Below are 18,854 nucleotides of genomic sequence, written 5' to 3'. Positions count from 1 at the left end.
CCGCCCGCCACAAGAGCGCGACGTGACAAGGACATCCCAGCCGGCCAAACCCTCCCCTAACCCGGACAACTCTGAGCCAACTGTGGTTCGCCTCATGGGTCTCCCGGTCGCGTCCGGCTGCGACACAGCCCGGGATTGAACCCGGATCTGTAGTGACACCTCAAGCACTGCGATACAGTGCCTTAGACCGCTGCGCCACTCAGGAGGCAGGGCGTTACTACTTCACAGGAGAGCCATTTGAACAAACTTTTTGGCAGAAATGCCTTCTGGAACATGAGAACTTTCATGTGCCTTAATTACATCTAGGATGTTCCGCTAGCGGAACACCTGCTCCAATATCCAATGATAGGCGTGGCGCGAAATACAAACTCCTCGAAAATCCGAAAACTTCCATTTTTCAAACATATGACTATTTTACAGCATTTTAAAGACAAGACTCTCCTTTATCTAACCACACAGTCCGATTTCAAAAAGGCTTTACAGCGAAAGCAAAACATTAGATTATGTCAGCAGAGTACCCAGCCAGAAATAATCAGACACCCAATTTTCAAGCTAGCATATAATGTCACAAAAAACAAAACCACAGCTAAATGCAGCACCAACCTTCGATGATCTTCATCAGACGACACTCCTAGGACATTATGTTATACAATACATGCATGTTTTGTTTAATCAAGTTCATATTTATATCAAAAACCAGCTTTTTACATTAGCATGTGACGTTCAGAACTAGCATTCCCACCAAACACTTCCGGTGAATTTACTAAATTACTCACGATAAACGTTCACAAAAAACATAACAATTATTTTAAGAATTATAGATACAGAACTCCTTTATGCAATCGCAGTGTTCGATTTTAAAATAGCTTTTCGGTGAAAGCACATTTTGCAATATTCTGAGTAGATAGCCCGGCCATCATGGCTTGCTATTTTGACACCCACCAAGTTTGGTACTCACCAAACTCAGAATTACTATAAGAAATATTGGATTACCTTTGCTGTTCTTCGTCAGAATGCACTCCCAGGACTTCTACTTCAATAACAAATGTTGGTTTGGTTCCAAATAATCCATAGTTATATCCAAATAGCGGCGTTTTGTTGTGCGTTCAAGACACTATCCGAAGGGTAAAGAAGGGTGATGCCCCCGGCGCTTTTCGTGACAAAAAAATTCAAAATATTCCATTACCGTACTTCGAAGCATGTCAAACGCTGTTTAAAATCAATTTTTATGCGATTTTTCTCGTAAAAAAGCGATAATATTCCGCCCGGGAGTCGTTGTTTTCGTTCAAAGACTGAAAATAAAAACATGGAGTCGTCTCGTGCACGCGCGAGCCAGTCTCATTGTTCTCAGATCGACCACTTACCAAATGCGCTACTGTTTTTCAGCCATGGCCTGCAAAGTCATCATTCAACGTTCTGGCGCCTTCTGAGAGCCTATGGGAGCGTTAGAAAATGTCACGTTACAGCAGAGATCCCCTGTTTTGGATAGAGATGATCAAGAAGGCCAAGAAATAGTCAGAGAGGGCGCTTCCTGTTTGGAATCTTCTCAGGTTTTGGCCTGCCAAATGAGTTCTGTTATACTCAGACACCATTCAAACAGTTTTAGAAACTTTGGAGTGTTTTCTATCCAAAGCTAATAATTATATGCATATTCTAGTTTCTGGGCAGGAGTAATAATCAGATTAAATCGGGTACGTTTTTTATCCGGCCGTGAAAATACTGCCCCCTATCCATAACAAGTTAATAACAAACTTGTATGCCATCTGTTAATACGAATACATTTGCTAACATTACGAGCCTAGTTGGTTTAGCCAAGGAAAAAGATGGTACCTTCCCGCTAGCCATGATTGGCTGAGATAAATGGATGGGCTGGACATGCCGAGAGATGAGTTTAAATTGGTCTGCCATGTAGCACGCTTCTGTCTATAACATGAGCTGGTCAGTATTTGTAGGAATTCATTTCTAACACAGCTTTTTTTTAAAGATATCACAGTGTTGCTCTCCACTTTCTGGAGGACCGAGTTTTGAAATCAGTGGAATTAGAGTATAACAGCTAAGGAGATAGAGAAAATTCCGGCCTTTGATTGCAAATATGCAGAGAGTCGAAAAGAGATCCCACTGAAGTCTGTAAAAATAACCTGTCTCTGGATTACATCTTCACACTAAGGGCACCCGTGACAGAAGGAGAAGCGTCCATCCATGTAAGATTGTAGCTAGCCAGACATTTTCAGATATTACACGTTTCTAATTGTCAGAAAGTCGTCTTCATTTCAAGTTAAAGCGTACTGTTAGGTAGCCATCTAATGTTACATGTATGAGCTGTATAGTAATATTATTTGTATCTCAGAGCCATTTGCATTGCTAGTTATAGCCAAATGTTAGCTAGCTCACATTGAACCTGGTTTGTTAGCTACCTGCAGATTTATGCTGGGTAGTAACGTTATGAATAGGGATTATGGTTCATTGTTTAGCTAGCTAAATACATGTCTAAACAAAAGACTCCACTATGCAACTAACCATTTCAATAGAAACATGCATCTTACAAAGGAGTTGTTTAATCTAACTGCTTAACTTCTCTAGGGTAGGGGGCAGTATTTTGACGTCTGGATGAAAAGTGTGCCCGTAGTAAACTGCCTGCTACCCAGACCCAGAATGTAGGATATGCATATTAGTAGATTTGGATAGAAAACACTGACGTTTCTAAAACTGTTTGAATGATGTCTGAGTATAACAGAACTCATATGGCAGGCAAAAACCTGAGAAAAATCCAACCCGGAAGTGGGAAATCTGAGGCTTGTCGTTTTTTCAAGTGATTGCCTATCTAACACAGTGACTTAGGATTCATTTTGCACTTCCTAAGGCTTCCACTAGATGTCAACAGTCTTTAGAAAGTTGTTTGAGGCTTCTATGGTGAACAGAGAGCGAACAAAGGAAGTTGGAAGTTGACTCAGGAAAGGACATGAGTTCATTGGCGCGCTTTCACATAAAGAGGTAGCTGTGTTCCATTACATTTTTCAAGACATTGGAATCGTCCGGTTGGAATATTATTGAAGTGTTATGTTGAAAAGGCCCTAAAGATTGATGCTATACATCGTTTGTCATGTTTCTACGAACGTAAATAGAACTTTTTTTGACTTTGTCGTGAAATTTTCGGCGCGCTTCCTACATTTGGAGTAGCTTACTGAACGCGCTAACAAAAAGTAGGTATTTGGACATAAATTATGGACTTTATCGAACAAAACATTTATTGTGGACCTGGGATTCCTGGGAGTGCATTCTGATGAAGATCAAAGGTAAATGAACATTTATAATGCTATTTATGATTTTAGATGACTCCAAAATGGCGGGTATCTGTATTGCCTGCAGTTGTTTTCTGAGCGCCGTACTCAGATTATTGCAAAGTGTGCTTTCCCCGTGAAGCTTTTTTGAAATCTGTCACAGCGGTTGCATTAAGGAGATGTTTATCTATAATGCTTTGAATAACAGTTTAATATTTTATCAACGTTTATGATGAGTATTTCTATAAATTGATGTGCTCATTCACTGGAAGTTTTTGAAGGAAAAACATTTCTGAACATTACGGGCCAATGTAAAATGTTTTTTTTAATATATAAATATGAACTTTATCGAGCAAAACATACATGTATTGTGTAACATGAAGTCCTATGAGTGCCATCTGATGAAGATCAAAGGTTAGTGCTTAATTTTAGCTGTATTTCTGTTTTTTGTGACGCCTCTCCTTGGTTGGAAAATGGCTGTGTGGCTTTTATTTTTTAGGCGCTGTCCTAACAATCTAATGTTTTGCTTTCGCCGTAAAGCCTTTTTAAAATCGGACAATGTGGTTGGATTAACGAGAGTCTTATCTATAAAATGGTGTATAATACTTGTATGTGTGAGAAATTTGAATTATGAGATTTTTGTCGTTTTGAATTTGGCGCCCTGCTATTTCACTGGCTGTTGAATAGTGTGTCCCGCAGGTCACGTCCCACATACCCAAGAGAGGTTAACCTGTTAGGGCTAGGGGGCAGTATTGTCACGGCTGGATAAAAAACGTACCCGATTGAATCTGGTTACTACTCCTGCCCAGTAACTAGAATATGCATATAATTGCTTTGGATAGAAAACACTCCAAAGTTTCTAAAACTGTTTGAATGGTGTCTGTGAATATAACAGAACTCAAATGGCAGGTCAAAACCTGAGAAGATTCTGTACAGGAAGTACCCTGTCTGACCATTTCTTGGCCTTCTTTACCATCTCTATCCAAAACAAAGGATCTCTGCTGTTACGTCACACTTCCTACGGCTGCCATGGACTCTCAGAAGGCGGCAAAAAGCTGAATCGTGGCTTTGCAGGCTCTGGCTGAAAAAAAGCAGCGCGTTTGGGTAGTGGCTGGTCACAGTACTGTGAGACTCAGGCGCGTGCCCGCGTCGACCGAAAGCTTTGTTTTCTTTCCTCTGTTTACCTAAACGAAGATTCCCGGTCGGAATATTATCGTTTTTTTTACGAGAAAAATGGCATAAAAATGGATTTTAACCTGTTAGGGCTAGGGGGCAGTATTTGCACGGCTGGATAAAAAAAATGTACCCGATTTAATCTGGTTACTAATCCTACCCAGTAACTAGAATATGCATATACTTATTATATATGGATAGAAAACACTCTAAAGTTTCTAAAACTGTTTGAATGGTGTCTGAGTATAACAGAACTCATTTGGCAGGCAAAACCCTGAGACATTTTCTGACAGGAAGTGGATACCTGATGTGTTGTATTACCTTTAACCTGTTAGGGCTAGGGGGCAGCATTGACACGGCTGGATAAAAAACATACCCGATTTAATCTGGTTACCACTCCTACTCAGTAACTAGAATATGCATATACTTATTACATATGGATAGAAAACACCCTAAATTTTCTAAAACTGTTTGAATGGTGTCTGTGAGTATAACAGAACTCAAATGGCAGGTCAAAACCTGTGAGATTCCTTTACAGGAAGTGGCCTGTCTGACCATTTGTTGAACTTCTTTTCCATCTCTATCATTTACTAAGGATCTCTGCTCTAACGTGACACTTCCCACGTCGTCCATAGGCGCTCAGAGCCCGGGGAAAAACAGAATGTCGTCATTCCAGCCCCAGGCTGAAACACATTATCGCCTTTCTCAAGTGGCCCATCAAGAGACACTAGCTTATGCGCGTGACCCCGACCGCCCCCGCCTTTGGGATTTTTTCCTCTGTTTGCCGAAAAGGAGATTCCCTGTCGGAATATTATCGCTTTTCTACGAGAAAAATGTCGTAAAAATTGATTTTAAACAGCGGTTGACGTGCTTGCAAGTACGGTAATGGAATACTTAGAATTTTATTGTCACGAATTGCGCCAAGCGCGTGACACTTCTTTACTATTTCGGATAGTGTCTGGAACGCATACGAACAAAACGCCGCTATTCGGATATAACGATGGATTATTTTGGACCAAACCAACATTTGTTATTGAAGTAGCTGTCCTGGGTGTGTATTCTGACGAAGACAACAAAAGGTAATGACATTTTTATAATAGTAAATATGATTATGGTGAGTGCTAAACTTGCCGGGTGTCTAAATAGCGAGCCCGTGATGCCTGGGCTATGTACTTAGAATATTGCAAAATGTGCTTTCACCAAAAAGCTATTTTAAAATCGGACATATCGAGTGCATAGAGGAGGTCTGTATCTATAATTCTTAAAATAATTGTTATGCTTTTTGTGAACGTTTATCGTGAGTAATTTAGTAAAATGTTAGCGAATTCCCCGGAAGTTTGCGGGGGGTATGCTAGTTCTGAACGTCACATGCTAATGTAAAAAGCTGGTTTTTGATATAAATATGAACTTGATTGAACAAAACATGCATGTATTGTATAACATAATGTCCTAGGTGTGTCATCTGATGAAGATCAAAGGTTAGTGCGGCATTTAGCTGTCTTCTGGGTTTTTGTGACATTATATGCTAGCTTGAAAAATGGGTGTCTGATTATTTCTGGCTGGGTACTCTGCTGACATAATCTAATGTTTTGCTTTCGTTGTAAAGCCTTTTTGAAATCGGACAGTGTGGTTAGATTAACGAGAGTCTTGTCTTTAAAATGCTGTAAAATAGTCATATTTTTGAGAAATTTAAGTAATAGCATTTCTAAGGTATTTGAAAATCGCGCCACGGGATTCAACTGGCTGTTGCGTAGGTGGGACGAATTCGTCCCGCCTAGCCCAGAGAGGTTAACTGTTTATCTGTACATGGAATTGTATTTGTTTTTTTTTTTTACTCATTTTTGTCTAATCTTTACAGGAAAATGCCATCTGGTGTGGAGATATTTCACTGCAGCTAATGTAGAAGGAAAAGCTGTGTACATTTGCAAATACTGTGCCAAATCATATGTGAAGAATGCAACAAATATGCAGAATCATCTGGCCAAGTGCATAAAGTTCCCTCAGCACTCACAACAAGCAACCTCTGACAAATGTCCCTCTACTTCTATTCGAGGTGAAAATGATGAATCAGACACCTTATCGATAGCAACAGCTCATGGTTCTCTTGAAATCAGTTGTTTTTTGTCTCAATGGAGGAACGTACTCAGGGAAATGCTGATGAATGTCTTGCTCGAGCTGTGTATGCAACTGGTTCACTTGATGTTCACAGGCAATGTGTATTGGAAGAGATTTCGGAATGTTCTTCGCCCAGCATACACCCTCCAACCAGACATGCTTTATCTACTCATTTGCTGGATGCAGAGTTCAACAGAGTTCAAGTGACTGTCAAGCAAATCATAGAGAAAGCAGACTGTATTGCAATCATCTCTGATGGGTGGTCAAATGTTCGTGGGCAAGGAATAATTATTTACATCTCCACCCCTCAACCAGTATTCTACAAGAGCACAGACACAAGAGACAACAAACACACCGGTCTCTACATTGCAGATGAGCTGAAGGCAGTCATCAATGACCTTGGACCTCAGAAGGTATTTGCACTGGTGATAGACAATGCTGCGAACATGAAGGTTGCTTGGTCTAAAGTGGAGGAGTCCTACTCTCACATCACACCCATTGGCTGTGCTGCTCATGCATTGAATCTGCTCAAGGACATCATGACACTGAAAACAATGGATACACTCTATAAGAGAGCCAAGGAAATGGTTAGGTATGTGAAGGGTCATCAAGTTGTAGCAGCAATCTACCTCACCAAGCAAAGTGAGAAGAATAAGAGCACCACATTGAAGCTGCCGAGCAACACCCGTTGGGGTGGTGTTGTCATGTTTGACAGTCTCCTGGAGGGGAAGGAGTCTCTCAATTCCCATATATTCCCACCGAAAGTTTCCACCTCTGAATATTCCCCAAAATGTGCAACCCTAGGAGGCGCACAGTAATACATAGATCCATGCCTACATGGAACACTATTCCACAACAGGCAGTAAAATCTGATTTAAGAAACAGATAAAAATACTTTATGGAATAGCGGGGACTGTGAAGACACACACATGATAAGACACACTCTACACACATGGATTTTGTGTTGTAGATATGTAATAATGGAGTATTGGCCATCCCTATTACATATTGCTGCTTTAAGGATGGTATTAAGAAACGTGAACTGGGGTTCGAAATGATTGACACCCTTAATAAAGACGAGCAAAAAGGACTGTATGAAAGAAATAATTTCAAATACTGAGCTCAGCATTTTAATTATGTATTTTATACAGTCATTTACACTCATCTTTATCAAGGGTTTCAATAATTTCATACCCACTGTATGTCTGATGTCAAATAATATGATGTCTGACCATCACTCTGATCATGTCTTATACACAAAGACATTTTGGGTTCCCGAGTGGCGCAGCGGTCTAAGGCACTGCATCTCAGTGCAAGAGGCGTCACTACAGTCCCTGGTTCAAATCCAGGCTGTTTCACATCTGGCTGTGATTGGGAGTCCCAGAGGGCAGCGCACAATTGGCCCAGCGTCGTCTGGGTTTGGCCGGGGTAGGCCATCATTGTAAATAAGAATTTGGTCTTAAAACCTCTTGGGGCTAGGGGGCAGTATTGAGAATTTTGAAAAAAATGTGCCCATTTTTAACTGCCTCCTACACCAACTCAGAAGCTAGAATATGCATATAATTGTTCAGGTTTGGATAGAAAACTCTGAATTTTCTAAAACTGTTTGAATGGTGTCTGTAAGTATAACAGAACTCATATGGCAGTCAAAACCCTGAGACAAATTCTGACAGGAAGTGGATATCTGATGTGTTGAATTACCTTTAAGCCTATGCCATTGAAACACACAGGGGCTTATTAATTGTTGAGCACTTCCTATGGCTTCCACTAGATGTCACCAGTCTTTAGAAAGTGTTTTGAGTCTTAACTCTGGAGAGAACTGAACGAACAAGAGCCTTGGAACGGTGGTGGCCGATTAGACTCTGGCGCGCGAGTTCATGTTGGGTACACTCGTTCCAAAACGTTTTAAAAGAGAATGCAATCGTCCGCCTTGAATATTATTCATGTTCTGGTTAAAAAAAGGCACTAATGATTTATGCTATACAACGTTTGACATGTTTGAACGAACGTAAATATTTTTTTCCCCTCGTTCATGACGAGAAGTCCGGCTGGCATAGATCATGTGCTAACAAGACGGAGCTTTTTGGACATAAATTATGAGCTTTTTCGAACAAAACTACATTTGTTATGGACCTGGGATTCCTGGAAGTGACATCTGATGAAGAGAATCAAAGGTAATGGATTATTTACATAGTATTTTCTGATCTCTCCAACATGACGGTTAGTCTGTATCGCAAAGCGTATTTTTCTGGGCGCAGTGCTCAGATTATTGCAAAGTGTGATTTCCCAGTAAGGTTATTTTTAAATCTGGCAATCGGTTGCGTTCAAGAGATGTAAATCTATAATTCTTTGAATGACAATATAATATTTTACCAATGTTTTCGAATAGTAATTATTTAATTTGTTGTGCTGCTTGACTGGCGGTTATTGGAGGGAAACGATTTCCTCAACATCAACGCCATAGTAAAACGCTGTTTTTGGATATAAATATGAACTTGATAGAACAAAAAATGCATGCATTGTCTAACATAATGTCCTAGGAGTGTCATCTGATGGAGATTGTCAAAGGTTAGTGCATCATTTTACCTGGTTTTCTGCTTTTGGTGACGCCTGTCTTTGAATTGACAAAACATTACACACAGCTATTGTCAATGTACTCTCCTAACATAATCTAACTTTATGCTTTTGCCGTAAAGCCTTTTTGAAATCGAACAACGTGGTTAGATTAAGGAGATGTTTATCTTTCAAAGGGTGTAAGATAGTTGTATGTTTGAGAAATTTGAATTATGACATTGAATTGTTTTCAAATTTGGCATTCTTGATATTTCACCTGTTGTTGATTGGGTGTACCAGGGGTGGGACGCTTGCGTCCCACATAGCCCATAGAGGTTAACCTGTCTGGGCTAGGGGGCAGTATTTTCACGGCCGAATGAAAAACGTACCCAATTTAAAACAGGTTACTACTCTGGCCCAGAAACTAGAATAAGAATATTATTAGTAGATTTGGATAGAAAACACTCTGAAGTTTCTAAAACTATTTGAATGGTGTCTGTGAGTATAACAGAACTCATATGGCAGGCAAAAACCTGAGAAAATTCCAAGCAGGAAGTGGAAAGTCTGAGAATTGTAGTTCTTTTGATTCTCTATCGAAACTACAGTGTCTGTGGGGTGACGTTGCACTTCCTAAGGCTTCCATTGGCTGTCTAAAGCCTTCAGAAAGTGGTTTGAGCATTTTCCTGTCACTGGGCAGATAATAGGAGCTCAGTTACTGAGTGGTCTGCCTGGCAACAAAGGGATTGGATATGCTCGGTCCCGCGAGCAGGCACCTCCTTTATCTTCTTGATTTTTTTACATAAAAAAATACCATAAAGATTGACTTTAAACAGCGTTTGACATGCTTCTAAGTACGGTAATGGAACATTTTGACTTTGTCTCTCGTTCCGCGCTCGCGCGTTATGCCTTTGGATAAGTAATCTGTACGCACAAACAAAACGGAGGCATTTGTACATAAATATGGATTATTTCGAACAAAAAACAACATTTCTTGTGGAAGTAGCAGTCCTGGGAGTGCATTCTGACGAAGATCAGCAAAGGTAATACAATATTTCTAATACTAATTCTGAGTTTAAGTTGCCCCAAACTTGGCGGGTGTCTGAATAGTTCATCGTGATGGCTGAGCTATGTACTCAGAATATTGAAAAATGTGCTTTCTCCGTAAAGCTATTTTAAAATCTGACACAGCGGTTGCATCCAGGGGTAGTCTATCTATAATTCTTTAAATAACTGTTATATATTTTGTCAACGTTTATGATGAGTATTTTTGTAAATTGATGTGCACATTCAACGGAAGTTTTGGTGAGAATAAATTTTCTGAACATCACGCGCCACTGTAAAATGCTGGTTTTGGATATAAATATGAACTTTATCGAACAAAACATACATGTATTGTGTAACATAATGTCCTAGGAGTGTCATCTGACGAAGATCGTCAAAGGTTAGTGCTTCATTTAGCTGTGTTTTGGGTTTTATTGACATGTCCTTGCTTGGAAAATGGCTGTGTGATTATTTTTGTCTATGTACTCTCCTAACATAATCTAATGTTTTGCTTTCGCTGTAAAGCCTTTTTGAAATCGGACAATGTGGTTAGATTAACGAGAAGTTTATCTTTAAAATGGTGTATGTTTGAGAAAGTTGAATTATGACATTTTGTTGTTTTTGAATTTTCCGCCCTGATATTTCACTGGCTGTGTCCCGCAGGTAGCCCATTGAAGTAAACTGACTTGCCAAGTTAAATAACGGAAAAAAATATATATACACATTTCAAATGGGGAAAATCAACTTATTCCAAGATTTCCATAGTGGGCATTAAGGCTGTGTTTAATGTGCTAAAAGTATTAGACAAATTATTAGATTGGAACAAAATATCTAATTCAATTTGTGACCTTTTTCTTTAATGTCAGACATACAGCAAATGCCAAGATAGGCATTTAACATGATTTTCTGATATCAGAGTCTTGCAATGTCGCAGGCAACAAGAGTTCCTCCATATGAAAACGCAGGAGATGTGAATACCAGTGTTATAGCCACTCCTTTGAAATGAATCAGACTAAACATTGTCCCCTTCATTCACGAGCCTTGTGGAACCATATTCAACCTAAAATAGCCGGTGCCAGTGGGCAATTGAGTTGAGCAGCTATAGCCCCATAAATGTATGTTCAGAGTAATTGGGTGCTTCAGTGATAAATGGTAATCCTCCAACCCTACCACATCAATACATTTATATTACCTGGCCTGTAATGAGCTAAAAGATGCTTTTAAAAGCCTGTATGCAGGGCACTTTAAGCATGTAGCCACTGACTAGAAACTTCCATGTAGGAAGCTTTCAACTCAACTCCAGTCCTGAGGCTGGAAACGTGTCCAACGCTAGCCTGCTGAGACTGTGACAACATGACATGGAACACAGAGAGAGCAGTACTGTTGACTGCCTGTCAGAGTCTCATTAGGATCAGTGTGCGGCAGGTGCCTCAATCCCACTCATTTCAAGAACAGCTCATAGCAAGCTCACCCGTTGATTGACTCTAAGACTGGGATAATCACCACTTTTTTCACTCCAGGAAGTAGTAAGCGCCTTTTCCCTCACCGACAGCACAGGAGTCCATGTCCAGTTAAGATTTCGTTGATGGCTATTGATTTCCTTTTAAGTGCATTCTGACAGGTCGCCCTGAGGTTTTCACAATCCAATTCTAATAACAGCAGTCCGAGAAGGTGTGTGGTGACAGCTGCAAGTAGGAAGGCAGCAAACTTTATAAACTTCTGTAATTGATGGCCACAATACCTGATAAAGCACTGCGTGTGTAGGACTCAGGTGAGTCTTGCTCCCATTTAAAGCTTCTCTTTCCAAATATTGCAACACACTGCTCTCCACTGTGTGATTTGAGGAGCCATGGGTGAACAACCTGTCATCTTCAGAATTCGAGAACACTCAGCAAACGCTGACTCTCGGTTAAAATGCACCACCAAGAAGCACTATTAATCCAATCTCCCCCAAAAACGATTTCTAAGCCTCTTCTGTACAACAGCATTGGACTCTGTGAAGAAAAATAATGATAAACTCTGAAAACAGTGTTTTAATTGCCAGATAGGCCATTGATGGAAACGAGGGGGTGTACAGCAAACATTCAAAGGGATAAAAAAAATAAAAAAATTTAGTGAATTCAAACTCTTCCAGAAGTTGTTTTAAGGCAATTCTGATAAGAGGTCCCATCTCACCAGAGCTGAGATTTGCCCATTCGCAGATGAAAGGGGGCACCAGTTGAGCATCACCCCAAATGAGTGTGTGACATGGCCAAAGCAATTTGCTATAAAAGCCTTTGATGGCCAGGGGTTTCACTCCATGTCCCTTTTTACCCATAAGCAAGTCAATACTCAAATCAAAATGAGGTGGCATGAAAACATGAGCACATTCCACTGCCGGAGCCTGTATTTCCCCACCGAGTCGCTTCTTGGCGTGGTGGACTTAAGCAAAGCTTTGTGTCCAGAGAGACATGAGCAAACAAAGTGTTTCACTTCCCCACTTTGATACAGTCACACATTCCCAGGCAGTCAAATGACTTTTTACCCATGACATCACCAAATGTTATCTTTCTGTCGCTCTGAATAGAAGACCAAAGTGCAATCTTAGTTTGCTACTGGTGAATCATGCATTTGCTCACATGAAGGGAAGTGAAGAGGGAGGGTTGCCTATGCCTCTAGTTATTCCCCTTTCTTACCAGGAACATGACAACAATAGTGGTGTTTCGACAAGATAGTGATCAAGTTGGTTGTGGTTCCCCAAATGTTTAAGAACATGAAACAATTTGAGAGGCCAGAAACTATTATTTCTAAGGCCCATGACAGACAGCGCTTTAGGAGGGTGCTTCAAAAAGACACTACACTTTCCAAGAGGTGCTGGGAGTTTAAGGTAAAATACCCTTTGAGGTCACATACCCAGCACACCATCACACGAACTGCCCCAGTGATTGATGGAAACTCCCCCACTGTCCTGCTTAGCATTAATACTCAGTCATTGACTTCATCAATAAGTGCATCGATGACGTCGTCCCTACAGTGACAGTACGTACATACCCCAACCAGAAGCCATGGATTACAGGCAACATCCGAACTGAGCTAAAGACTAGAGCTGCCGCTTTCAAGGAGCGGGACGAAACCGGCAGCTTATAAGAAATCCCGCAATGCCCTCTTACGAGCCGTCAAACAAAGCTTCAATACAGGAGTAAGATTGAATTACACTACACCAGCTCTGACACTCGTCAGATGTGGCAGGGCTTGCAAACCATTACAGACTACAAAGGGAAACACAGCCGAAAGCTGGCCAGTGACACGAGCCTACCAGACGAGCTAAACTACTTCTATGCTCGCTTCAAGGCAAATGGCACTGAAACATGTGTGAGGGCATCAGCTGTTCCGGAAGACTGTGATCACGCACTCCGCAGCCCGTGAGTAAGACCTTTAAACAGGTCAACATTCACAAGGCCAAAGGGCCAGATGGATTACGAGGACGTGTACTGCGAGCATGCGCTGACCAACTGGCAAGTGTCTTCACTGACATTTTCAACCTCTCCGAGTCTGTAATACCAACATGTTTCAAGCAGACCACCATAGTGCCTGTGCCCAAGAACACTAAGATAACCTGCCTAAATGACTACCGACCCGTAGCACTCACGTCTGTAGCCATGAAGTGCTTTGAAAGGCTGGTCATGGCTCACATCAACACCATTATCCCAGAAACCCTAGACCCACTCCAATTTGCATACCGCCCCCTCAGATCCACAGATGATGCACTCTCTATTGCACTCCACACTGCCCTTTCCCACCTGGACAAAAGGAACACCTATGGGAGAATTATATTCATTGACTACAGCTCAGTGTTCAACACCACTGTTCCCTCATAGCTCATCAATAAGCTAAGGACCCTGGGACTAAACACCACTCTCTGCAACTGGATTCTGGACTTCCTGATGGGCCGCTCCCAGGTGGTAAGGGTAGGTAACAACACATCCGCCACGCTGATCCTCAACTCAGGGGCCCCTCAGGGGTGCGTGCTCAGTCCACTCCTGTACTCCCTGTTCACTCATGACTGCACAGCCAGGCACGACTTCAACACCATCATTAAGTTTGCTGGTGACAACAGTGGTAGGCCTGATCACCAACAACGACGAGACAGCATATAGGGAGGTCAGAGACCTGGCCGTGTGGTGCCAGGACAACAACCTCTCCCTCAACATGATCAAGACAAAGGAGATAATTGTGGACTACAGGAAAAAGAAGAGCGAGCACGCCCCCATTCTCATCGACAGGCTGCAGTGGCGCAGGTTGAGAGCTTCAAGTTCCTTGGTGTCCACAGTCCACGTGAAGAGGGCACGACAAAACCTATTCCCCCTCAGGAGACTGAAAAGATTTGGCATCGGTCCTCAGATCCTCAAAAGGTTCTACAGCTGCACCGTCGAGAGCATCCTCACTGGTTGCATCACTGCCTAGTATGGCAACTGCTCAGCATCTGACCGCAAGGCACTACAGAGGGTATTGTGAACGGCCCAGCATATCACTGGGGCCAAGCTCCCTGCCATCCAGGACCTCTATACCAGGCGGTGTCAGAGGAAGGCCCTAAAAATTGTCAAAGACTTCAGCCACCCTAGTCATACTATTCTCTCTGCTACTGCACGGCAAGCGGTACCGGAGCGCCAAGTCTAGGTTCAAGAGGCTTCTAAACAGCTTCTACCCCCAAGCCATAAGACCCCTGAACACCTAATCAAATGGCTACCCAGACTATTTGCTTTGCCCCCCCCCCCTACACTGCTGCAACTCTTGTTATCATCTATGCATAGTCACTAATAACTCTACCTGCATGTACATATTACCTCAACTAACCGGTGCCACCGCACATTGACTCTGTACCAGTACCCCCCCTGTATACATTCTCACTATTGTTATTTTACTGCTGCTCTTTAATTACTTGTTACTTTTATTTCTTATCCATTTTTTTATTTTTAAACTGCATAGTTGGTTAGGGGCTCGTAAGTAAGCATTTCACTGTAAGGTCTACACCTGTTGTATTCGGCGCATGTGACTATTACAATTTGATTTCTCTCCGGTAACGGAAAACCAAAGCCATTTTACATGTCTGGGCGAGGTGGCTGGCGTTACCAGCACTCTTTCCACCTGAGGCTAAAGCAATTGGAGGTACAGTAAAACGCAGCCAGATACCACACCCATTATCTTGTCAGCTACAACATATCACCAGCAGCCTTGTCAATTGAATAGTTTTATTCCATTACATTCAACGAAACACATCTGTGACTGTTATATAACATATTTCCACTAACACACATCCCAAAGGAATTGTAGATTTATACTTTTTTCAGTTTCAATGGAAAATGCAACCACCTGAGCGTAACATAAAATGTAATGTCAGTCAATCGTCATTTGAACTTATAAATACTCTAAGGCACTACGCAACTCTGTAACTTAACAGATCAGGCCAGTATGCCATGAAACTTCTCAGCAACAAAAAAAAAAGTACAATGACTTGACAATTTTTCTATTACTATTCTTGAGAGGCTCAACTGAGCAACTACTCTCTGGGATGCAACATACCAACTTCAAACATCATCCATCATGTCATCAGTGGCCTGGTGTGTGGCTTTCAGCATGGCTTAAATCAAACCAAAATTATTCTGGCGCCCACCTTCCATGGGTCAGTTGGTTAACCAGATAAGTCAATGTCCAGACAGCCCCCTCTCCCTTTAACAAAGAGCAGTGCTGTTAACAACAGGAGTGTGGAATGACAGATAATGGCCAATGATAAGGGATGGAAAGTAGGTGCTGTAACCCTGTTTTTCACCAAACGAATGGGTTAGGACAAACGTATTCAAATATTTCGTCCCCCATGACACACTGTTGCTGTAGTAACGTATATTCTTAGGCATTGCATTTCAATTACATCACATGCCAATTATATCCTCCTTCCCAAAAAACACGCACACAATGGAGATATGAACACGCACAAGTGCCCGCGACCAAAAATAGCCACACATAATAAAATGTATAAATAACGATAAAGCATCGCCAGATTATTGAAATAAAGTTCTAAATTACATGTTGATTTGCATCAACATCACAAAGTAGGCTTGCGTTAGAACAGAGTGCGCCTATATACAAGTCTCATTGTAAAACCTATTAAAATGTTGATTCTTTCATTATAATGTCACTGTTTTATCAAGGCGTATCAAGGTGATTCGCTTATAAATCAACGTATGTTAGGCCAACTCGCTTCACTACAGTACTGAGTGACAGCCCCGGCTTCCCTGCGGTATCGGGTTACATATGTACAGCCATTGGAGGCTCCGGAGTCGGTGCATATCAGCAAAACACGCTGCAAAGCCAAGAGTCAACACAGCGATATGGAAGACGTCCCATCGTTTTATTTCGAATAAAAAAATAAAACGCACACAATTTTAAGATGTGAAACAAAACCAGTGTTCATTACAGGAGAGACAAACTTTATATTAGATGAAAGCTGAGATCGAGACGAATCAGTAGATTCGCTAGCCAACTCTTGTACGTTCACAGAGCGATAGACAACAATGAATGAGATCAGTCCACCAGGAAATAAGTCGCATTAGGCATTACTAGGTACTGTTCATGTCCCTCTAACATTTAACATTCAATCCTCTTAACGGTAACGTTCAACAATTAGACCCCATCACAAAATGTGACGAGTGTCTCGTTTCAGAAGTTCATTTCATCAGTCGACTGTAGCCTAGTCTACATAGGCTTCTTATACAGGCTACATACACGCACACCCGCTGGTGTTCAATTGTGGTTGACTTTCTGCTATGTATCACTTTGTCTATTATAATCATCGTCATTATCATCATTAGGCCATATCAATAATGTTTAATTTAAAAGTTCAGGAAAGAAAGTGATTTTTTTTTTAAAACGTCACCTCAAATTTAAATTACAATATTTATTTAAATTGTCCGACTACAGAACTTTGATTAAACGTGGGATGTGTCACTTGGACAAAAACGTATTACACAATGTTGTTTGTGTTCAGATAGTCTAATAGGCTACATGAAATATGAAACTTCTGGATCTGTAAGTCGCTTTACATCTCGACATACCTTGTAGAAACGTAGCAGCCGTGACAAGGGAAAGCAAGAACCGGGCAGTCGAATCCATACTTTGAAATATTTCTTCCTCTCGAATTGACCTGTGATACTCAAGAAAACGTGAAGAAAGCTTGACGCTACAATACCACTGCTAATAAGTTTTCCCTCGCTTAGGAACTGGTTTCTGTAAATCCGGAAAGTGAAGAGCTTGATACCGGTATGAATGAGCAGGTGAAAGTACGAGGAGCTAGCTATATCTCCCTAGAGGGCTGTGTTTTGGCGAGGGGAGGGCTTGGTTCCCGTGACGAAATCAACGCCACATTTCTTCAGCAAAGATGGCTGACAAAAATACTAGGATGGAAGGAAATGTAAGTGGTTATAACGAGTCATGCAAAAAAATGTACAGTTGAGTAATATGTCAGTTAAATGTGGAGACAAACGATGCATGTGTTTTTGTCATCAAGTTCATTTAGGAAAATCCTTATTTAGCAAGCTAGCTGACTAGCTAACATTAGCCAGTTATCTAGCTTTATGGGTGTTGTGACACGAGTATGACATTGTAATTCGTGTTTAATGTTTTAGGGACTCCTCAGAAAACCAGGCTGTCGTCTTGTGAAACAGTGGATATAAAGAATCTAGCTAGCTAAAGCATTTACTGCAAACGTAAGGTACAATCTTGTAAGCTTGCTTTGCTGATATTTCCCATGCAATGCAGCTGAAGTAAAGTAGCTAGCAAACTATTTTCTTGCTTATTGTGTAGTGAATGATACAAATGCCAGTATGCTTATGGGTGTGTAGCTAGCTATGTAGCCTATCTGTGTATGGACTGTAAAACGTTTGGTATAAATATTAGTTCAGAACCCCAGCTATCGTACCCTGTTGAATGGAGTTGAAAACAGTCTGAATGGCATTAATGAAGCCTATGGATTGAATAGAATATAATATTATTGTACCAAGGATGCAAGTCGTATATACATGTAGTTATTACCATGCATGAGATCCCCACATTGTAGCCTGTACATTTAATATATTCACTGATCATGTACTCTACTTTGGCAAATAAAGATGCGGTTCAGGTATGAATGTCTGTGAGGCATTCTTTTTCAGTCATATCCAATACCAGGTGTATCATACTCCATTCTTTGAAATGATGCTGTACTGTATCTGCGTGTATGTATTACAATTATACACTTAAACAGTGTTTACCAATCCTGGTCCTGGGACATCAATGGTTACACATTGTAACTATGCAATAGACTAGAAACAGGATTGAACTAGTTAAAGGCTGATTTGTGATTCATATATACAGAAATATAATTTAAAAAACAGTACACTAAACTTCCTATGCATCATGCAAATACTCTAAAACCGGTTCATCTCAATATCTAACTCCCTTCATCTGCATTGATGGGGCTCCCAAGTGGCGCAGCAGTCTAAGGCACTGCATCTCAGTGCTAGAGGCGTCACTGCAGACACCCTGGTTTGAATCCAGGCTCTATCACAACCGGCCGTGACTGGGAGTCCCATAGGGCGGCGCACAATTGGCCCAGCATTGTCCGGGTTTGGCTGGTGTAGACTGTCATCGTAAATAAGAATTTGTTTCTGGGTGACCAGGACT

At 41.2% G+C, this 18,854-nt stretch overlaps 1 protein-coding gene across 1 annotated transcript in view; it reads right to left on the bottom strand.

Annotated features, from left to right (window-relative positions):
* cd166 (CD166 antigen homolog) overlaps positions 1-17,495 on the bottom strand; it is a 69,242-nt gene extending 51,747 nt beyond the window's left edge. The window contains exon 1 of the mRNA NM_001146392.1: positions 17,249-17,495. Coding sequence (NP_001139864.1) covers positions 17,249-17,306 — 58 coding nt within the window. The 5' untranslated portion in view covers positions 17,307-17,495. The remainder of the gene's footprint in view (positions 1-17,248) is intronic.
* Positions 17,496-18,854: the final 1,359 nt, after the last annotated feature.

Source organism: Salmo salar, chromosome ssa04, assembly GCF_905237065.1.
Source record: "Salmo salar chromosome ssa04, Ssal_v3.1, whole genome shotgun sequence".
NCBI classification, from domain to species: Eukaryota; Metazoa; Chordata; class Actinopteri; order Salmoniformes; family Salmonidae; genus Salmo; species Salmo salar.
Note: the sequence above shows the minus strand (reverse complement) of the source record. Positions and strands in the feature narration are given on the sequence as shown.